Genomic DNA, 23,125 nt, shown 5'->3' with positions numbered 1-23,125 from the left:
CCGGCGCGTCCCGTTGCCGGGTGCGGCGGTGCCGCCATGGCCGCGGCCGGAGCGGGGCTGGCACGGGCTGGTGCTTTCGGACAGCGCCGGCACCGGCACCTCCCTCCCCGGACCGGCCTCTCCTGCCTCGGCAGAGCAGCCAGGACACCCCGGGTTATCCCTCAGCACCCCGGGTCAGCTCTCGGCTGAGGCGCGATTGTGCTGAGGGGCCGGGGGATGCGCGGGGGTTCGGCCCTGCCTGAGGGGCAGCGGCTGGTGCGTGTCGGAACAGCGCTTGGACTCTGAATACTGCGAGTTTTGAGACCTCGGAGGTGCTTAGTTAACAAAAATACACGGTTTTGACATGCGCCGGTGTGTTCTCCTCACAGGCTGCCTGGAGTTTCTATCTCTTGTTAAAGGCTTTTGAGGTCCCTGCCCTGTGAAAGCAGCTGTGCCATGAGTGTGAGATGTGTGAGGAAACATCACTCCTTTAAATCTCAGTCCTGAAGCTTATTGTCACTGCTTTGTGAGGTTTGTTTTAAATTTGAGTTTTTCCAGCTTTTCTACACTCAATGACTTCAAGTCATTTGCTTTGTATTCTCTGATTTATAATAGTACAGAAGCCGCATGGATCTTTTTTTTCCTGTATTTAGGAATAATTTAATTTGAATTAAATCCTACCTAACCCCATGGGGTTTGGTTACAGGTATGATTTTTGTCCTAACTTGCTTTTTAGATTCAAGACCTTCAGAAGCTTAAAATGGAAAAAAACAACTTGAAAGGAAATGCAGAAGCCGTGGATATTTGTGACCTCAGAAAAGCAACTGAAAGGACTGAACTTGGGCTGAGAGTAAGTAAAACAGAGCAGATCCAGAAAATTATTCAGTTTTTTAAGTCTGTGTTAATAATTCACTTGGGCCACTTATTTGTTGTCTTATAAGAGCCCTTTCCAATCAGCAGCTGATGAGATTACTCAGACATTACAGTTCAGAATTATGGCTCCCTCTTTTGGGTCATTAGAATTAGCTGATCTTGTGCCCATAAGCCAAAATCAGATTTTAAGTCTGACAGAGGCACAAAGTTTATCAACTTTTCAGTCAAGCAAAGACCTGGAGTGCTTAATGAACCCAGTTAAATAAAATTAATATCCTTTATATCTTTGTAATAGGCTAAATATAATTTTTTCCCCTCTGACAGAAGCACGCTGAAAATTATACAAATGTTGTAAATGGCCAAGAGTTAACTCTTTCTTCAGCTGGTAATAACGAAGAAAATTCCAAAGAGCCCCCTAAGTGGTAAGTGAAACAGATATTTTATTGCAGCAAGACACAAAAAGTGGAGTGACATAATCATGTCAAGCAAATGGGAGTATTGACCTAGAAAAAGTTAGTAATTTCCTATTAAAATCAAAGTGACTTTTGATTTTAAGTTGAAAAAAATAAAAATGTAAATGCAATTCTGAGTGGCTCTGCTAACTCCTGTGATTTTACTTTTGCTAAACACGAATTTTAATAAAAACACAATTGTTTGGATAGAGCTAGATGAAAGCAGAGTGGCTTTAATAGGTAAAACCCAAGTAATTTCTAGGAACCTCACTGCCTGTTTCTCTCTCATTCAGGAGTCTCCCTTTTGGTGCCTGTCAGAAGCAGCTGGTTTTGCCACGAGTTGAGCCCGTGACTGTCCAGAGGTGCAGCAAATCAGCCCCACGTGTGTGCCAGGGCTCTCAGGTCTGAAATCACACCCTGATTGTTCTGCCAGGGGCCACATTCCATGAGTGCTCCCTGCCTTGTGCATCCCTTAATGCTCTGGCTGCCCATGGATTCAGGCTTTGATAACACCCCACGACTGAAAGTGTTAAAAAATCCTCAGCAGAAGGAGCAGCTGAGGCAGGAACCTTCTCCCAGCCCAGGATTGCATTTCATTTGGGAAAGATTCCATCCATGCAGGTGTGGAATTGGCACTTCCCACTCCAAGCTGACAAAGCCACTTTTGTCAGGTGTCTTTTTATTAATAATTCCAATTCTTGTTATCCTGTGTGGCACTTTTTCCCCGTGCATTGATCACATCCCTGTCAGCCTGAGCGAGGAGTTTGCATTGGGAATCATCTCCTGTTTTAATTGAAAGGTGCCCAATTCCCCCCAATTCTATTTTTTTAATAGCACCAGCAGTTTCCTCCCTGCATTACGGTGTGTTATAGTAATAAAATAAATACCACAAAAGCACTGATGAGGTGAAAATTGAACTTTCTGTCTCTGTGCAGCCATGTGGGTAAAAGAGTAATTGGCTTGGATAATAACTTGTGTTCTTACAACCCCAAATCTAAATGAGCATCTCATTGATACATTTGCTTGTAATTACCATCAAAAGAGGAGAGAATATATAGTGAAGATAAATAAATTAAACCATTTTTAGTGCTTTCACAAATTGACACAGTTGTTCAATAGTTCAAGTACACATCTAATGATTCTTGAACTTTTTATAGCATATTTTATTTGTAAAAATTGGAATTTTCCTGGATTTATTTTTATGTTGATACAAAAGAATATGCACCAAAGTATTTTCAACTTAAACTTCTACTGTATTAAAAACATGGAGCATCCTTCTGGGTTTTACAGGTATGCTTTAGATATTTCTTAGAACAAGAAGAAACTTGTAATTTTCTGTCCACTGGGATTTAAATCATCATGATTTTTATTAGCAGAATAGCTGAACTCATTCCATGCAGATCACAGAACGCATTAAGAACTATGTTTTAATTCTGATTACTATCAGGGTTTTTTAATTCCTCATTTACTAATAATCAAGTGCTGTGCCTGCAGTGAGCTGTTGTGGTCCATCAGGGCAGCGATTCCTGAATTCCAGACCCAGCCAGGGTGGACTGGATCCGTGTTATCCTCTGTGAGGAGTGTGCAAACCACAACACAGAGCCAGGGAGTCAAGCCTGACTGGGCTTCCCACTCCAAATTTAACCCAAAAGTGTGCAGGTGTGGAAATTGCAGAGCTGGGAAGGGAAGTGATTGAACAAAGTCTGATAAAAGTGTCTGTGTGGATAATAGTTCAAGTCCTTACAAAGTCTTCCATCTAAATAAAGGCACTTCATTGGTTTGCCCAGTTCTGTGTGGAGTCAAATAATGTTAATTTTTGTCATCATTTTGCAAATTTACATCATGTTTCTGCTTCTAAACATTTCAGCCCTGGTGCAGTTATTTTAAGATTATCCCTATTGTATATTTCAGCAGCAGGTGGAAATGGATTTTAAAATTATGCTTGACCCAGAGAACACGGACAATAAAGCTGGTTTAAAACATCCCAATGATGAGACCAGACTGCCACTTATAACTAAGAAAAAATCTGCTCCTGTAAGTAATTTTTATTATTTTCTGAGTATATTATATGCATTTTTTTACACTATTACAGTTAATACTTATCAGTCCTAAATAAAATACTGACATTAAAGTAATTTCCTCAAAATTTCCTGCTTTTTCACATGGGTATTTAAAGATCAAAACAATTTCAGTGGTAATACTGGGGAAAAGAAATCTGAAATGTAACAGGTTTATGTCCCAAGATCCCAATCCAGCAAAAATATGAATATACATGGGATGTGCATGGTTGCTAATCTCGGGAAAATCAGGCAGAGTAGATAAACTGGAGTTTAGGGACTTCTGACCCAAAGATGCAGGAAGAAATAAAAGACCATTCTTCTCTCTGCTCTGGGAATGTTCAAATCGTGCAAAATGAAGTTTTGGTTTTTCCAAATTTCCCTCCTGCAACTGCAAATTTCGGTTCTGCTGCCAATTCTGCAGCTGAATGTAAAGATGATATTTTTAGCAAAGAATGCTTTAAAAAAAAAAAAAAAAAGAGTAGGCACAGCCATCCTTCCAAAAAATCAATTATGTTCACAAATTTAGCACAGCACTGTGGTCCACACAGCCAATGGCCTCACATGGGGATGCTCTTCTACAATTTAATTTATGTGACAGAAGCATCCTGCAGCAAGCTCGGTGCTCTAGGAGAGATTCTGGGGTGTTTGGTTTTAAACAACATAAAGAGAATCTGTGAATGGCACAGTTGCGAGCTGCCACTTATAAAAAATGATTTTTGGAAAGCTGTTGCCCAGACTAAGAGGTGATTTGTCTAACCCTGTGATAATAGAGTTAATTAGAAAAAAGCATCATGGCTAATAGCTTTTTAGAACCACTCTAAAACACTCACAGAGAGGAATATTATCCGACTGCAGAGAGCCATGTGTTTTACCACTCTCCCTGAAACATGCACTGAGCACAGAAAACTTCCTTAAATTACAATCATTTAATATGAATTACTCAGGCTCCCAGATACATATTTACAGTTTCTGAGGAGCTGACAGGCTGAAAAACCAAGCAGGTATTTCCTCTCGTATTTATTCTCTTCAGAGTTTTCGAATCTTAGGACATAATGTATGGTCTGGGATGTTCTGCCTTCGCTGGCTATAAAATTTTTGCAGTTGGTATTTGCAAAATCCACTGCTGAGACACGTTTGTTGTTAAAGGTGGCGTCTACCAGTAGCTAAAGGAGGGATTGTATATGATCTATATGATTATACGTGATATATATGATTATTCGTAGTACCGCCAATGAATCTGTGCGCAGCTGCGGGTCTAAAATGACGTTAATTCGGATAAAATTTAGATTAAAGTCGCTGAGGGAATCGGCGAGCGGCCGGCAGGGGGCGCTGTCCGTACGCGCACGTCCCTCAGGCCTCGGCGGGGTCAAGGAGCGGCTCCCCACAAAAAAATCCCTGGAAAAATCCCCTTTCACCCAAGTAAATTAAAAACTAATTGCTTGTCTCACGCCATTCAGGCGTATTCCAGGAGTCTTCGACGAGGGCTGAGCGGTTGAAAGCGAGGTGAGGTTAAAAAGTCGGGGTTTGAGGTGACCTGAGGGGTCAAGCACAAATCTACCCGGACTTTTTGTTATCTTGCTATTCCAGTAGTTGGAAAAATTATTAGTCGGGATTTCATTGTTTCACCAAAAATGATGTCTTTTCTTGCTCTTTTGGTATTATAAAGTTGCTGATGCTGGATTTTATCATAGAAACTAAGAACAATTAACTAACTGTTGCCCTTTTGGACTTTTTAAGGTCTAATAATAATGCTTCATCCTCTGCCAAGTTCTGTAGTTATTTTAAAATGAGGGCTTTAATTCTGTTTGAAACACACACCGGGCAACCCTTTCTTTTGCAGCTTATATCTGGATAAGAGATGAAAAATGATGAGTGGATAATTATTAAATATGTATACTTCCCATGGAGTATTCAGCCAAAGGAACAGTAATCTGAATTGCAGTAAAAATAATTCTGATGCACTGCTGCAATGTAGGAAAGATTCACAGCTCTGCCTTCCGTTTTCATAGGAGTGCTGTTCTGTTATAGAATTATACTAGCACTTTTGGGTCCTTGTTTTCTTATAAATGTATATTATACTGTAAATTTAGGAACCTTTTCATTTATTCATGAGGTAGAATTTAATACGGTGATGATTTCTAGCCTTTATGAGTTGCATCTTATCTAGTGTGGCTCTAATGGTGATGGCAGTGATTCTGGGGCTTTTTTTAAGCTCACTTGTTTGAGCACAACCATTCTAATCAAATCTTCAATTATTCATTCTTTATTCAGCATTTGCATGCTGCTAATCATCAATGCTTATCCCTGAAAGTGTATTTATTTTCAAAATTATAAAGCAAGACAGGGAATTTCCTTAATTTCAAGCAACTAGAAGAAGTTGTAGAAGGAAACCAGGTCTTTTGATGCCCCACACCTGATTGTGTTTTTGGCTCTAATTACAGCCAAAGCAGAGTTTGGCAGTGGTGGCAGGATGAGACTTAAACAAATTGAAGTCACACTACAGTAAATCAAAAGAAGCTCCTTGCATTTGTATTACTGTGTGTAATCATAATAAGCAGCACGGTGATTGAATAAAATCCTCTTGTCACTAAAAATAAAAAGGAAATAATTGGTGAGAGAGAGTTAACAGATGAGTGCAGTCAGCATCCTCTCAACCTGGAAATGGGAATGTGAAGGTCACCCCCATCTCTTCTGACAAACGCAGAACGTTTTGTTGGTAAACAAATTAATCTTTGGAAAGGTCACCATTTGTTTTAAGTTTTTATCCAGTTCTTGTCATCTGGAATTGGAGATTGAGTGTCATTTTGCAAGGCAGGGGTGCAGCCAGAGCTGCTGAAGCTGTTTGTGTGCATCTCAGCATTCCCTGACAAAACTCCGTGCCTGATTGGGATGCCATGGGCTGCTGGTTTGCAGCTGGCTCTGGACAGGAACGGAGGCTCATCCCTGAATTCCAATCAGTTGATCCTACAAATCCTGCCTGGTGTAAGCTGGCCCTCTGCCCACCAGTAAAACATATTGTGGTTCAAGCCAGCAATTATCTCCCTCGCTCCCTTCTGTGCTGCTGCTGGTGCCTGTTTCAAAAAGCAGATGTGGGATTCACCAAAGTTCTCCCTCTATTCTCTTTCACACCTGTTAGGGGGGAATTCTGATGGATCTGGATTTCTGGGAGGGCCAGGAAAAGGGGCAAAGCTTGATTTTTCCAAATATGTGGAAAACTGACAGTTCAGAGTTATCTCTGGTTACTCTAAGAGCTTAGAGAAGGTAAGAATAACACAAAAACTGCTGTTAAAGACGCAATTCCAAATTTTTCCAATTAAATTTGCCTTCTCCAAGCACTTTCCTGACACTCTTCTGAACATACTGAAAGGTGACCTTAGTTCCATTGATTTTATTTTGCTGTGCTTCCTCTTTCCCTTCATAGGAGAAAGTGCTGTGTCCATCAAATCCTGACAGAAACTTCTTAACGACAAATATGACAGTTTGGAGAAGATAGATGGAACTATAAATTAATCTGTTATATCCCTTTTTTCCCATCACTATCAAACCCTCAATTTTCTAATATTTATTTACTAAATCTCATCTCTCTATTCCTGCTTTGGTACACACTCTACTTATCTTTTCCCTGTATTTAATACTAGGCTCTGTTTTTTATTGGAGGAAAAAATACTTACAAAGATATTTACCAAAAAAAACCAAAAAACCAACCACAGAAAAAGATGTTCTAGTTAAATATTGCTAGATAAAAAGAAAACAAATAGAGAACTAATCAGAAAAATCCCTGTGGTGTTCCAACAAGTGCCCTATTTAAAATGAAGCAAAAAGAAAAAATAAAGTGGGAGAGGTTTATCCACAGGAGAAAAACACTTTAGAAAGGGTAATAGAATTGTTTTTCTTGTGTCCCAGGTTAATTACACTCAGAAGCACTTGAAATGAAAAAATAGTTTTTTAGCACACTCCAAGCATATTTTAAGGCAAGTCAGCCTTGGTCTGCCCTGCAATTTAAGAGCTCCCTTCCAGCCCTGCAAAACTGAATTTTAAAAGTGCTCATGATGAAGCAGTGATGTTAAAAGTAAACCTTTCCCTTGCAGTACTTAATATTATTTTTGAGGTCTTACTATAATCGTGTTGGCTTACTTTTAGTGACAATAACTCCCAAAATGAAGGCAGTTTTGCTTGGGTGTCTCCCTGAATTCTTCAAGAGGGAGCCAGTGCAGCAATCAGGGTGCTGGAAGAATGTGGAAAGGTGGAGGGGTTGGGTGGAATTTCCGTGGGGAGCTGTTTTGGATCAGCTCCACTGTGGTGCCTGTCCTACTGAATGATGGCACTGGGCAGTGTAAATGAGAGATTAAATTATATTTCTGTTACATCAGTCCTTGTTTTAACATCATACCTGCCGTGGATTTAATAGAAATTAAAGGATACAGCAAAAAATAATTAAATATCTATCTCCAATTTAAAAAACAAACAATCCTCCAGGCTGCTCTTGAACTCACACACTCCACCTGAACTGCTTTTCCTTGCAGCTTACTACATCTCTGTGGACACAATGAAAATAAATGTATTTCATGTGCTGTTTATCATAACCAAACCTCATAACTGGGATTTAAATTAGGATAAAACTGACCAGGAGTAAAATCAGTTCTGCCTTACTGCTACACCAGCAACAGTCTGGAAGAGGAATCACTGTTTAATTCAATTTCTTGCCTTTTATATATTTTTGTTGTGGCCTCACCAAGCTGCTGGGGCTGAGGGTGAGCAGGAAAATGTGGTTTATAATTTTATTTTCTCAGTATCAAACCACTTACATGGCAGTAGACATAAAGTTAACCTTTGTTCCATGGTTATTGCTATTTTCTTGGAAGACCAGGACATGAGGATTCATCCTTCTCCACCCCTTAAAACAGAATGCTCCATAATGGCCATAACCTAAAATGAAGGGCTGGGATTTCTCTGAAAGGTTCTCTATTACAATAAAAAGCACAGATTTTCTCTCCCTCATCTCTTGTGGGCAGTGTTGTTAGACAAATTGGGAGGAAAGATTAGAATAGTTAATTTTGATCTGTCTCATTTCCCTCTTGAGGGTTCCTTCTCCCTTTCTAGAAAGTTGCTGGCTGCTGTTATTCAATAATTAGGACACAACAGTGCTCCAAGATCCTGGTGATGGCCTGGATTGTGCTAAAAGCTTGATGATCATTCTTTAAAAGCTAATATTTTAAAATATTTATTTTTCCTTCTGGTTCCTTGCCTGTGTATGCATTTTATATTCTTTAACAGTGTTCTGTCAAGAAACACGGTATTTACACTGCTCTCCTTAAAACTGAGCAAACTGCCTGAGATTCCCTCATTAAATAGTACACAAGACATCAATTAAATTTAATTAATTTTATTTTAAATTACTGAAGTACCAACAGTAGACAATACTGTAGCATGTTCACAAGTAATAAAAGGAGTGGTGCACTGTTAAATCTTAATGAAACAGTCACGGCAGAAATTATATTTATTATTTATTGCTGCAGGAGTAGAGGAGTGTCTGTAAATCCCAGATTTCCCTGTGTTAAAGGAGGTTCTGTCTCTTCCCAGATGTGCAGTCAGAAGGCAGGGAAAGGTCCCACAGTCTCCAGCCCTTGGGCTTTGCCTGCCTTTCACTCCCCAGGTTCTCCCTTACCCCTGGCAGAAGAAGACACCCCAAAAGGTGAGTCCCAAAGGCCCTCTGGGTGCTGCTGGGCTGCTCTTTATTTGGGAATTTTTTTGGGGTGGCAGGTTCATTCCTGCCACCTCCAGACTACCAAAAATTGTGATTTTAAACATTGCAAAGGGTAGGGATGAGGTTTAGGCCACTTTCTGCAGGTGTAGAGTGTGTCCTGCTGAGCATCACCCTGAGCCAGTTCTTGGAACCCACAGGCTTCAGCTGCTGCTGCAAAGAAGAATTGTGTGTGTGGTGGAGGTTCTTGTATAAATACCAGAGAAATTATCATGATTAACAGCTGGTTATTAATTGTTCAGTCTTAACTAGGCTTGGACTGTTCTAGCAAGCAGTTTATAGTCATAATTACATTATTATTTTGTGCTTTACAAGAGTTAATTCTCATGTATTCTGCATATTAAATTGCACTGTACAAGCATATCATTTTAGATATACAAATATATTTCAGAATCAGCACTGGATCAATACCTTGCATGTATTTGTCAGTTTTTATTGGCACAGCTCACCTTCCTCCAGGGTAAAATATTGTCTGTTGAAAGATAGGAATCTTTCAATTAAAGGAAACTGCTAGTTTTGTAGTGTTGACGTAGAACTTGGGTCTGCCTTTGCTTAATTCTTTCTTCATTGCCAAGAATTCCTTTTTATTTCTAGCTGGAATTGTTCAGGAGTGTCACCTTCTTGTAGGTGGCCAAAGGCTCATCCTTCCAGCAGCAAAGAGAACTCTGCCAGCCCCTCCTGTTGTGTCCAGAGCAGCACCTTTCCCTGAATTCCCCAGGCAGCACAAGAAATCAGCTGTAGGTGAGTGCAAAGCATTGATAACAACCTTCAGCTGCATCTCCAGCTTCACTCTCAGCTTTTATCTCACAAGGAAAGAGCTCTGTGATGAACAGTCACCAAATTCTGCAGGGCGTAAAGCACAGGAAAATCCTGCATCTTGCAGCTGGGTAGGAATCGAAATTCTTCTTCCCTGGAAGGGTTTGGTTCATTTCTGGGCTCCTCCTGGGTTCCCACCTGCCCATTTAAAATTTTAAGCACCCAAATCTGAAGCTGTGCCCAGTGTTAAGCCAGTGGTGCTGTAAGTCATGACTGTCACCTGCTGATCAGGCCTCTGTTTGCCATGGGATTAAATTAATTACTGGTAATAAGTAAATTAAACCTTCAATCCATGTTTTATTTCTGCAGGAGAGATCAGTAGCAGGCTGGACCCTGAGAACACAGACACCATCACCTTCCCAAAGCCAAAGGAAGTAATTAATGGCACATCTTCCTCTGCTAAAGGGAACATTGCACCACTCCCATCCAGCAATTCCATGGTTTCAACAAGGAAATCAAAGCCAGAGTGGAGGTATCCAGCTCAGCAGTTGGAATCTGAGGTGCACATTCCCTCTCAGCCACAGGTATTTGATGGAATGAATCACTCAGTGAGGATAATGAGCTTTTTTTTTTGTGTTTTTAATACTTTCTTCACCAGAGCTGGGTTAGGAAGTGAGTATAAATCACAGGAGGTTTTGAACCACATCCAGTAAATAGTAAATTTTGAAATAAAATAACCAATACTTTGTGTATTCCAAATTTCTGCTCTTTCAAGTCTTTTACATAAATTTGTCTGTTGGGTTTTTTTGGTTTTTTTTTTTTGTTTTTTTCACAGAATCTTAGAAAATTAGTTTAGAAAGGATGTTAGGAGGTTATCCAGACCTCCAGGCAGAATTACCTGTACCTGTAATGTTGCAGACAGCTGTTTTTGTAACCTGTTCTGAAAACTTTGGGTGATAGCAACTCCACAGCCTCCCTGGGCCATCTGTTCCAGTGCTTAACTAACTGTCTTTACTGTTATAAGAGAGTTTTTGAATGTTTCATCTCCATTTCCCTCACTGCAGTTAAGCAAATGTGGTGTTTCCCTTTATATTTACAGAACACTCTGAGGGACCTTGACCTTGACTGCTCAGTGCCTGCTCTTTGTTCTTGATCCCCATGGAAAAGGGACATTTCTTCCTTTTACAGATAATTACTGTGTTCTGTGACAAGCTCTCTGGAGTTTTGCTTCATCTTTCCAGGGTTTTTGACTTTTGTGCCTCTGAGAATGTGTGAAAATGAAGGAGAAAGTAAACCTGAGAAAGGGAGATCGTGGAATCATGGAATGGTTTGGGTTGTAAAGCTCAGGGACACCTTCCACCATCCCAGGGTGCTCCAAGTCCCATCCAGCCTGGCCTTGGACATTTCCAGGGATTCTGGGTCAGCCACAGCTTCTTTGGGCACCTGTGCCTGCCCTCACAGGGAACAATTCCTTCCCAAATATCCCATCTAACCCAGCCCTCTGGCAGTGGGAAGCCATTCCCTGTGTCCTTTCACTCCAGAGCCTTGCAATACCCTCTGCCAGTCTGTCTTCCTATCAGTGAGATGTTGAAATAAATATCAATAATTACCTAAAAATACATATATTTATATATATATGAGTATAGTGTCCTTAGAATGAAAATCAGAGCTAATGAGTTGCTGGCTGAAGTTGCTGGGAATTAGGGAGTGCTGGAATGTTTCTATTCCAAGCTTTACCCCATTTGCATTTTTATGGTAGGATGTTTCCCATTCTCCTGGGAAAGGTGGGAGGCAGTGTCAGTGGAGAAATGCCACTGCAGTTACTTTCTGCTTTTAGTCCAGTGAATCAGTGTAAAGTTTAATTTTTATATTTGGTAAATCAAGCATTCCTTTGGTGCAATTGATATATTTATTTAAAATTGCTCATAGTTTTGCGTGACCTTGGAGGATTTTGTTTGGCAGTGGTTTGATGGTAGAACTGGGCAGGTTTTTTGGCTCTGATGACCAGAACCAGGATCAGTGTATTTCAGATGCACAAATCCCCACAGTTAAACCACAAAAATTAACAAAATAGTACATTTTGACCCCTCATTTACAGCACCATCTGTGGCTCTTCTCTTCCCACAGCCCCCACAAACAGCTCAGCCCTTCCAGGATCCCTGCTTGGACTGGGACATTGCTGTTCAGCAGAAAGCTCTGGGTTTTCTGGCGCTCCAAGACCACCATCATTCCTCTTGGGGGAGCATCGTGGGGTTTTTGGAACCCACAGAAAAGCTCCTCAGAGACCACACCGTCCCCTTGGCCACCATCCACGGCCAAAAGCTGGCACAAACCACCTCGGACTTGAATTTTAAAGAGAATCCCACCAAAAGTGAGGTTTTGTCAGTGATGAAGAATCAGTCAGCTGTGGAAAAGATCCTGAGCCGAGCTGGCCAGAGCTGCAGAGGCCAGGGGGGCAGCGCAGGGGCTGCTGCAGAGATCCAAAGGCGGCGGCTCGGAGCCGAGCCGGGCTCCGTGCAGCAGCAGCAGCAGCAGCGGGCAGCAGGTGTGATCAGCGCTTCCTGGCGCTCCTGGAATCACCTGGCACAGGCGAGGAACGCCCTGAGGGAAGCACGCCACAGACACCTGGAGAATTTCTACAGCAGGGCCAAGGTGTGTGGTGCTACCAGCTGTTACTGCAGCGCTGCTTTTCTAAACATCTCCTGCTTCAGTGCTTGCGAGAAGCTGTTCCCATTTTTTTCCCCCTTTAACCATCCACTTGTCCGAGGATCATATTTCATCCTTCATCAGCAATTCAGCCTCTGTGGCTGCAAAATCTGTCGCAGTGCTTCTGGTGAAAATGTCCCTTCTCTTTGGCTTCAGTGGTTCTGTCAGAAAATCAATGTTTTAACTGCATTACCTTAGTTCCTTATATATACCTTGTGGCACTTAATTTGCTGCAAAAAAAAAAAAAAAATCCCTCTCTTGTCTGCATTCCTGTCACCACTTTGTCAGAAAGTATTTAAGTTTGCAGACAGCCTCTTAATTAGTGCTCACAATTTCATTTATGTTTGCTTTCTTTTTTTTTCATTCATATTCTGTTAATTAAGTGAGCAGCCTCTAATCTTCCCCTGCCAGTAGCTTCATGTAGCCACCTAATTAAATTAATTGGGGAAGATGTTTTAAGTATGTAATTAAATCAATTAATATAATTTATGCCTGGCTTAACTGTACAGTGGAAAAACAGCTGAAGTTTGACTAGATGAATCCACTACAGCTTCCTGTCACTGATCAATGCTCTTCTTGATTTTTAGCATCTGGCAGCCAACTGGAATCGCATCAGGACCTCCAGGAGGACTATTATCCATATCCCATCATTAGGTATAACACTTTTGCCTGCAAATCTATCAGCAACCTCTATTACCCACCACATTATGACTCCTTGATTGAGTTCAAGGAAGGCCCCTTGTTTTATTCAAATTGGTCTCGGCAGGAAAATGTTCTCGACATGATGAGAGTAATAACACAGGGCCCTCGCTCGAAACGCCGTTTAATTTGGGGATTAAGCAAATAAAGTCATTATGTGGGGGCCTCTATTCAGTGGAGAGGTGATTTGCTGTAATTTGCTTTCATCTGTATGAAATGAACTAAAAAGTTGTGTATTTTTTTTTTTATTTTTTATTTTTTTTTCCCCTTCTGAAATAACAGATAATGTTTGCAGGCTCCTTTAATGAGAGGCGAAGCCGGGCCCATGCACGCCGGTGCTGGTGCAGCAATAAGGCAGGATATTGCTTGTACACTGATTTTAATCAAATGTGCAGTCAAAATGATAAGCTACATTCTCTGAAATTATTTAGTTCTAATTACGAGCAGATGGGATGCTTTATTTGCACCTAGGGCGCCTGAGCAAAAGGAAATGCTGTGTGAACAAGAATAATTAAGAAGTTGAATAGTGTTTTTTGCGCTTAAATAATCTGCAGTTTCATGTTAATTAGCACTAATGTAATTATTTAATTACATTTATGAATTGGGGGAGCCGAAAAGCTGGTTTCTGCCATGTAATGGCAAAGTGGAGGTGTTGAGAAATTAAGAGGATGATTTCTTGGGAATTTCTAGGACGCACTGATAATCTCCTAAAACATGAAATCCTTGTCAAAACGCTCCTAACTGGATTTATAATTTGTATTTACACGGCAAATTAATTGACCTGAGAGCTTCAGGATTTTGTAAAGTGAATTGGTTAAGACCTGAATTAATGAAGATGGTAAATAAGTTTTAAACTCTTGAGTTTTGCAGCCCAGATAGCCTTTTATTCCCTGATCCTGCTGACTGTGTTTAACATAAAAATACATTTGATCAACAACTCCTTTTAATTACCCCTGACCATCCCAGGTTAAATCACGACTGAATCCTACTTTAAACCAGGATAATTTAAAAATAATTTAGACATTCCAGTGTTCTAAACTGGATAAAAACATGGAGGAGAACATTTAGCCAGAAAAAAACCCCAAACAATTATTAATTAGGTGTGTGAATTCAAGAGTCAGCAGAGTTGTTGCACACCAGATGTTTTCAAAGTCGTATTAAAATAATCCTCAGTATAATCAAAATAGGCTGACATCAAAAATTAATCATTATGTCCCTGTTCTTCTGCTGGGTTTGGGAATTTATAGAAGTTTTTCAACATGATTTCGACCTCTTAAGTAAATGATAAAACTCCAGGGAAATTCCACTTTATTCTGCATTTCACTGGGAGCCCAGGCCCTGACTCTGTATCAGGATTTACACAGCCTTGTGCTGTAAATACAGGAATTTGGAGATGTAGGATCCGAGTGGAATCTCCCCCTTAATGAGGAAGAAAAAAGTAAGAAAGATAATTTGAGTGCAGGTGATTTTTTTTTTTTAGAAATTTAGCAAACCTATTTAAGTAGGTGAAAATATTAAAAAAATGTAAGTGGTTCCCTTTAAAAGAGGGATTTGAAAGTGCTATTCCTGCTTGTTTTTATTAAATGCAGCTATATCTGCATATTTCCAGTATTCATAGGGATTTTACATAGATTAAATCATGATAAACTTATTAAAATGTAATGGAAATATTTGGGTTTTGGTGGGGTTTTTTTCCTTTTGAAATGTTAAGATTTAGACTGATTTTGAGAAACAGCAACACAAAATTATTAACATTGAGCAATTTTGGTTTGATCTAATTTTAAGAACAGCTGATATTTAAAATTTGAAAAGGTGAAAACATAAATACCCAACACTAAAAACCTTTAAGATCTAACAATAAAAATTTTATATATTTAATTATTCTGCTCCCACACATTTAATATTTTGAAATTCAGAATTATTGACATAGACTTGGAGGAAGCTGGAAAATTTAAACAACAAACATTTGGCTCAGTCAAAAGGGACTAAATATACAAAATTCTAGCTGATTTCAGCAGTATTTTTATTTTTTTACTGCCTTTTGCAACATAAAAAAAATTTTGAGCTACGAAACCTGGGACAGAGCAGATAAACAAGAAGACACCAACGTTTAATGATACTCAGTGATTTCTGTGTTCAGTTTTGTAAATCAGAAAGAAAACCTGAAATTCTCTGCTCAGTGTCCTTGATTTCAGCATTTGGGACAAATCAGAATCTGATTTTTCTTCCCTTGCAGGTGGAATTCCAAGAAATGGTGACAGAGCCAGGAGGGTGAATTTCTCATTTCACAACAGCAGTTTCAGACCCATGTCAAGTTTCTGGAAATAATCCAGGAAAAGGGATAGTGTGAAGGGCTTAAATTGTACTGCTGGGAGAAGCAAATAGTTCCATTTATTTCACCCAAACAAAAACCTGGAATTTCTAGCATAGCTAAAAAAAACAAAGTAGATTCCAGTGTTCAAGGATTGTTGTCAGGCAGAGCGAGGAGAAATGAATTTGAACCTTTAAATCAGATTTACTGCTACAAATGTGTGCCAAATACAGAGAGAAAAATTCGGTTTTATTTATGAAACCTTGGGTATTATTTCCTAGAGCTGTCCCAGGTCTGGGGAGCACAAGGTGAGTGATCCCAGCTCGTTCTCCTCCTTCCCCTTCAGATCCCACAAACCTTTCGTGTCCTGTCCCTCTCTCTGCTGTTCCTTTTCTCCAAGGCACGTTTGAGGATTCTTTGTTGGGAGAAGCCACTTGGAGATGAGCAGAATTTATTGAGGAAATGTCAATTAAAGGGTGTTAGGTCATGGCTGAGGTTGAAAGGGGGATGAATTAATTCCTCTTATTTTAGCATTTTGGAGTCATTAATGCAAAACCCAATCCCATTCCCAAGTGTTCCTTTGTCCACATCCCAAATTCCAGCTGCCATTTGGAATTTCTCACCCAGACTGGAGGCTGAAGCAGAACTGATGGCACAGGTGCACTGGAACAGGCAGGCTGTGATCACAATATATTGAATTTATTTGGCTTGGGTTTTGTTTAAACTGGAAGAAAAGGGTTATTAACCATTTAATCATCTTTATCAGGTGTCCAGTCATGGAGTATGGAATGTTCAAGGTGGATCATGAGGAATGTGGTTCATCCTGTCCAGTGGGAGGGCAAGGATTTACCAGCAGTGAATATTCCTCATTAAATCTAATGGGGTCATGCCAGTGGAAGTTAATATATTGTAAATTAATATGTTTTATTAACCTCCCTGTGAAAAGTGCAGTGCTACAATGCTGGCATGGATCTGCAGAGCCAGAGCAAAATGCAAATTTTCACTTATTTAATTGCCACTTTGTTCTTCCTTGCAAATAATTCCTGGTTTTCCAAGTTATATTTGCATGTTATTTTTTTTGGCCCAGTTCTTAAAACGCGGTGTTTTCAAGAGGACAGTTCAGGGTAAGGAAATCAGCTGCATTCTTAGGCTGATATTTAAATGGTTTGAAAATATTAGGCAGCGTTTTTAGTGCCTTAAAATTGGATGAGAGAACAAAATGAAGCTTTGAGACTAAAGTTTAAATACTCAGAGCAAGCTTTTTTCTAATTACTGTATCTTAATACCAGAGGAGTAAAAAAATAAAAATAAAATCAATATATTTTACTTAGATGAGTTCTCCAAGTGCCTGGTACCACTGTGCTGACTGCAATATGTAAGTTTGGTAAGAAATGACCTAAAATTAAACTGGTAATTTTAATTTCTCTGTATTTTCTCATGTTCTTTGTGCATTTGCCACATGCACCTTAGAATGCTGATCACTTGTAATAATTGTCTCTGTAATTAGCCTGAAATATCTACTTTGCTGTTTTCTACATGAAGGCACTGAAATTCTGAGCAGATTTTAGCCAAAATTAAGTTTTCCCCGAGTTTCTGATAATTTTCTTTGTGCAGATACATAGAAATGTAAGGATCTTGTTCCTGGATCAGTCAGATTTTTATGCCAAACACTGAATATTTTGATTAATCCTGATGGATTAAACAATTAATATCACTGGAGGTAACTGCCAGTGGAGCTGTGGCTGCTTGCACAGACACCACAATTGCTTTTGAATTACACCAATATGAAAATTACAGGCTTAAAAATTATAGTTACAGTGCTGCTGTCATTTCCTGCAGTCTTTTTGAACGTGAGCATGGAATCAGCTGGAATTCTGACCTGCAAAGAGATAATCCAGGCTCAGACAGGCTGTCACTCACCTTTCCTCTGCAACAAAGTGAGCAGGTAGCACTGAGACATCTCCTTAATGAAGTGGCTTTGGTGCCTTTTATCTGTGTGAAGGACAAAATTACCAGGATTCTTGCTTAATGATGGTGTCATTTTCTTTTTTTTTTCTACCCCCAGTGTTTACAAAATAAAAAACATAAAAAAATAAAAAAATCCAGCAACATGAAAGACTCCCAACAAAATGGTCTGCATGGTTAAATTAGAGAGCTCTGTAGGGCTGTAACATTTAGGTCTGTATTTAAAATGACAGAAAAACGTGCAGTTACATCAGTAATAAAAGTAAATTCAGAAAAACGCTGCAATGAGTGCTGTGAGATTTCGAATAGGATTTTTTTTCCAGCTTTTTTGAATCCAGAAATTTTATTTTTATTTTTTTTTCCCAAATCTGTACCAGGGGTTTTCTGACTGCAGTTTGAGGGGGGGCTTTCCTTGTTTTCCAGGATATTCCCAACACATCCGTGAGCACATCCCTGACCTCTCTCTCCAGCAGAACCTGCAGATGGGGAGGCTCTGTGACATCCTGGGTACGTGATCAGCTCCTGCTTCTTGATTATTCCCCCCAGCTGGGAGCAAAAGAAAACAACACAAGGACTTTTTTTTTGTTTGTATTACTATTAAATATAGAGCAGGGAGAAGCTGAGAAGGAATTGTGGCATTTCCTGGCCACGTTAATCCATAAAAAAATCCCGCTGCTTCCCTGTACCTCTGTGCTGAGGTAAAGCAGCCTCATCCTGTGAGCTGCTGAGCACCACAAAGTGTTCAGTGTTGTGCAAAATGAGGGAGCTCATTCTGGCAGTGCTCATTCAGCCTCACACGGAGAGAAAGATGTGCTGCAAAAGAGCAAGCCCTTATTTAAACCAATTTTTTTTTTTTTTTTTTAAATGAGGCAAAAGGCATCTATTCAAAAGTTTGTTTTGTTTTTTTTTTCCTGGCAGGTTTCTTTTAAGCAAAGCAGGGAAGGATGATATTTAGCAGTGACCAGCTTCACTGGCTGCCTGGAATGACAGATTTTACATGATTCATATATATTTCAGGGTCATGATTATTTTATAAATGCCATTTAGTAAGTTTGGAACAAAAATATATTAGACCCAGAAATTTACAGTTGCCTAAAATAATAATGTAATTGCCTTTATATATTATCTAGGCACTAATAGTGGTTTTTTCCACTGTACTGTTTTATTTTTTTACGTGAATTTTTTTGGCTTTTAAATGACAGAAACTTAAAGGGACAAAGTCACACAATAAACAGATTTTTTTTTTCATTTCTGAACATGGAAATTGCTTCTGTTGTAAAGCAGACCATGAGGAAGGTACAAACTAGCAAAATATTAATTAAATTGTGAACTGGATCAGGTGCTTTACCTGTGCCTGGCAGAGGAGCACTGAGATTTTCCATTTTGGTTTGTTTTTTCCCTAGAAAAGGATTTCCTTGCTGGTTGTGACCTCCTGTGAGTTAAGCTGTCCCTGGAGCCTCACTGTGTCCTAAGGAGACTTTATCTCTCTTTATAGGGCAGTGCTACAGCAGTAAAATGTTCTGCAGCTTTTTATTCCCCAAATTCACTGGAATTGTCAGTTTTTCACTTGAGTATTGACTGGTGAACGGTGCTGAACTCTTCTATTAGTTATTTTTTAAAGTAATCTGGTAAATGATTATGTAAAATTATATAAAGACTCTGCTTGTGGGCTCTGTGGTACTTGAATGCCTCAGGTGAGCTCTGGCCTCACATTTTTAATGTGGATTATTTCCCTGCAGCTCTGGCAAAACAAAATCAAGCAATAGGATCTTTTATTCCTTACATTTGGCTCAGGCTTTCCTTATCCAATCCTTGTTTTGCTGCAGTCATTCCATGGAATAGCAGTTAGCCCTGGCACTTGTGCACAATAAAACAATGAAAGGCTTCCCACTGATGTGGATCAAAATCTTGGAGTGCTCTTTGCCTATCGATGCTTCAAGGCCCATTAATTTATTAGCTCACCTATTAACATGAATATTTTAGCAGAAGAGAGTGGTTAAAGTTTTCCAAAACTGCCTGTATTACAGATTTTCCTTCTGTGTGGACACAGCCCTTCAGGCCAAGCTGATTTTCCATGAGGAAGAGCAGATTTTCACACCGTGCTGGAGTGGCTGCCCCGCACACTCCCATCCCCAGCAGTGGTTATTAATGATACCCCACCGTGAGCTTTTGTGTGGACAGCACAGGAGCAGGAACAGCCCATGGAAAATCCAGGCAGCGTAGAAAATTGCAATTTCCTCAGCTTTCTCAACTGAATGGCTCAGTTTTATAATTTACTGCCGTTAATGGGATATATTTTTAAAGCAGTTCAATTCCCATTGATGCGAAGGAGAGTCGGGCTCACAAATCCCCCTGCACCACTTCCCAAATCCTGCCCCCAATATGTTCTACAGATTGAACCCCAGGAAGCAGCTCTTCCTTTGGGCTGCTGACCTGTCCACAGAGAAATGCTGAAGCACAGCAAAAGATTTGGGAATGAAACCTCATTTTTATTTATTTCCAGTGCTTTTTTTTTATTTTTTTAGGAAAGCTGTTTGTGAGCAGAGGGTCGGGAGTGCCGGGATTGCTGTTGGGAAGGTTGTACCTTTCTCCCAGCAGTGAACACTGTGCCCCTTTGTTTCAGATGCCAACGTGGACGTCATCTACATCTGCCCCCTTGCTCTGAGTGAGGAGTTAGTGCAGTATTACCATAAACTCCTGGGTCTGCAGGCAGCTGTTAGATCTGGGAACCCCGAGGACATGGCTGACCTGCAGGACAGGTTCAAAATTCTCACCCCTGAAGCTATAAACAGCTTCCCCGTGAGTTTGTCTTCTAATTACTACAGCTTGAGGGATGCAGTAAAATTAAATTGGAAATTTTATAACTTGCAACGCTCTGGTACACATCAGTGAAATATTATTGCAAGTTTAAGGGCTTTACTGATTAGACTACTAGTTAGAGCATTGGAAATAAATATCCTGGTTTAGCTTTATGGACTTGCTTGAGATAGTCCTAGATTGGCTATTTGTAGGCTCTTGTCCCTTCTGACTCTGTGCTTGGGACTGGGAACTTGATAGATTTATATCTCTAAGCAAATCATAGCAATAAACCATTCTTATTACTCCAACTTTATCTCTGGCTAGCCCAGCATTCAATCATTCCTGTGTTTGCAGTGGTTCTTGCAAGTAAATCCAGTGCAGAGCTCTTTAAAGAACAAGGTTTAAACAAAGCTGGGTAATAATACAGAAATATGAGTTTCAAACGGATCAAAGTAACACATAAATATTAGTTCCAGGAATACAGAAGTGATAGTTCCAGAAAAATAATTAATAATAGAGAAATACTGCTTCCAAACCTGTCAAGTCAGGCTTAAATCCATGTGCTAAAACATGTTCTAATTAATGTACAGTGTGTACAGTGTTTCTGCAAGTGCTGCAGTGCAGTGGAGACTTTCCACAGGGAATAACAGTTTTATATTCTAAATATTAAACCTACAGTGTCTTGGCTGGGGTTTGGTTTTTATCAAACTTCGAGGCACATTTAGGGGCTTTGCTTGAAGCCCTGCTGCTGCTTTTGCTATTTTTTTTTCTTTTAAAATTGCACTTTGACAATCATAGCAGGCTTTTTTCCTCTGGATGCTGGGTTATTTTTGCAGTAGTAACTCCCAACTATGTTTTAATACCAAAATTTTTCAGGAGAACGGGCAACACCAGATTTGAGGTGAAGCAGGTTGAGGTGAACCATGTCTCTTTAGTGCCATTAACACATAAATATGTGTTCTTTGCCATATATAATTAATATTTTTTATGAATATATACTCTGTGTGGAGAGGAATCTGCTCAGAACTGCTCCTTGGCTTCAGTGACAATTTGGGCTGTGTAAGGGTTTGAGCTTTATAGATTGTTTCACAGGATCTTTCTCCTGGGTTATTGAATAAAAAGCTTTTATTGCACCTAATGGATCGAAATTTATTCCCAATCAATGGAAGTGTGGCTTGAAGGCCACTTTAGAGGGCTCCTTTTAGCAATTCCAGAAGCACAAATCAGCCTTGCACCTTTTCCCAGCTATTTTGGTGGAACTGGATGGGAGGAAAATGTGTGGAAAAGGCACAGCTGTCCCTGATCCTCCACTCGAGGTGTGTCCCAGCTGGAGGCAGCTTTGCTCTCCTGGTGATCCTGATGCCACAGGCACATCTGGGATCTTGGGAAGCTGAAAACAAAACAAAAATCAACAGGTTTGAGAGCCAGGCACTTTGGTTAATCCCATATTCCCTTCTCCTGCTGGAATCCCTCAGTTCTCCTGCTTTTCCCTGCTCTCCCTCACACTTCCATAGATCCTGGCAGCTCTGCTACTTGCAAAAAGGAGGAATGAAACAGCTTTTACAGCCTGACCTCCTTAATTGACTGTAAAATCCATTATTGAGGGGCACAAAGCAAATCTCCTCCTTACAGCCCTGCTGTGGCCCCAGGCTGGGAGCTGATCCTGTTCCCTGCATCCAGAACTCTGGAATGGGCCAGCTCCCTGCTTTTGGAGCAGTGCTCAGGCAAAGGGAGGCCATGGACCAGAATTTTAAACGTCTTGGCTTTAAAACTGATGCAAGGAAAAGGGCTCCAGGTAACTTGTTCATTGTTCTTTTCATCCTTAAACTTCCTGTAATCCTCTTTTTCCTGCTGGAACTCCGGAGAGTGTCCTATTCCTGCTGTCCTTGCAGTGTGTCCAGCTCCTTTACAGAGAGATTTGGGCACTTTCTGGAGCTGTGTTTGATGTGAGAAAGCACCAGGGGACTGCCAGAAGGGGATTCCTTGTGTCCTTTTCCAGCATCATCCTCCCTATCCAAGCAATGAAATCAGGATTTCTCTACTTCAGTCCCTGGCAATGAACATCCAGGACTTGGAAGGAAAATGTCCTGTGTTCTTCAGTGTTGGAAATCCCTGGCAAATCCAGGATTTACATTATCCTGAAAATACAGGGATGCTTTCCTGGGGCCTAAATGAGATGAAATCTCAATAGGAGGATGATTTTCTTCTTGTTGGGATTATGATTTGTTCCTGACAATTTATTGCAATGGATTTCTCTTGGGCTATTTCTTCATCCCTGTCTCATCCTCAGTGTATTTTTGGGAAAATAATTGGAATATATACAGGCCATGCATGGGGTATGTTGTTTAAAACATTTTTTGAGGTTTTCACCTGCCATGAGTGATATTCTTAATTTAAATTCAGAGCTTATAGGATATGTCATGAACTGCTTGCACAGCAATAGATCTTTTTTGGGAAGAAATGAGAAACTCCTTCCAAAAAGTTGGATTTTTTTTTTTTTTTTTTTTTTTTATTTTAAGCAAAAAAAAACCTATTAAAAAACTGCTCCCCTCTCCATAAGTGGTGCTTTAGATCAGCTATCAGAGCCCCTCTGGAATGGAAATGTGCATCCCCAGTAATTTAATGTAAGCATTGAAAGCTTTTGTAAATCAAAGTGTTTTATTCTCAGAGAATCACTTCAAGTACCACTGAACTGTATGTGAAATACATTCCCTGCTATAGGGAGTGGGGGGGATTCTTCATTTTTTTTATTGATTTTTAGAAG

The 23,125-nt window shown here is 40.0% G+C and overlaps 1 protein-coding gene across 1 annotated transcript in view; it reads left to right on the top strand.

The window, feature by feature from the left end:
• Nucleotides 1–29: 29 nt before the first annotated feature.
• The window catches only part of IQCH (IQ motif containing H), a 50,550-nt gene continuing 27,454 nt past the window's right edge, over nucleotides 30–23,125 (top strand). Inside the window, exons 1-13 of the mRNA XM_058846913.1 lie at nucleotides 30–255; nucleotides 369–510; nucleotides 716–829; nucleotides 1,177–1,274; nucleotides 1,598–1,706; nucleotides 3,216–3,338; nucleotides 8,945–9,056; nucleotides 9,720–9,866; nucleotides 10,251–10,465; nucleotides 12,009–12,533; nucleotides 13,175–13,241; nucleotides 17,986–18,069; nucleotides 20,186–20,361. Of these exons, the coding sequence (XP_058702896.1) occupies nucleotides 740–829; nucleotides 1,177–1,274; nucleotides 1,598–1,706; nucleotides 3,216–3,338; nucleotides 8,945–9,056; nucleotides 9,720–9,866; nucleotides 10,251–10,465; nucleotides 12,009–12,533; nucleotides 13,175–13,241; nucleotides 17,986–18,069; nucleotides 20,186–20,361 (1,746 nt within the window). The 5' untranslated portion in view covers nucleotides 30–255; nucleotides 369–510; nucleotides 716–739. The remainder of the gene's footprint in view (nucleotides 256–368; nucleotides 511–715; nucleotides 830–1,176; nucleotides 1,275–1,597; nucleotides 1,707–3,215; nucleotides 3,339–8,944; nucleotides 9,057–9,719; nucleotides 9,867–10,250; nucleotides 10,466–12,008; nucleotides 12,534–13,174; nucleotides 13,242–17,985; nucleotides 18,070–20,185; nucleotides 20,362–23,125) is intronic.

This window comes from Poecile atricapillus, chromosome 11 (genome assembly GCF_030490865.1).
Source record: "Poecile atricapillus isolate bPoeAtr1 chromosome 11, bPoeAtr1.hap1, whole genome shotgun sequence".
NCBI classification, from domain to species: Eukaryota; Metazoa; Chordata; class Aves; order Passeriformes; family Paridae; genus Poecile; species Poecile atricapillus.
The sequence above is the reverse complement of the archived record's forward strand: the minus strand, read 5'-3'. Positions and strand labels throughout refer to the sequence as shown.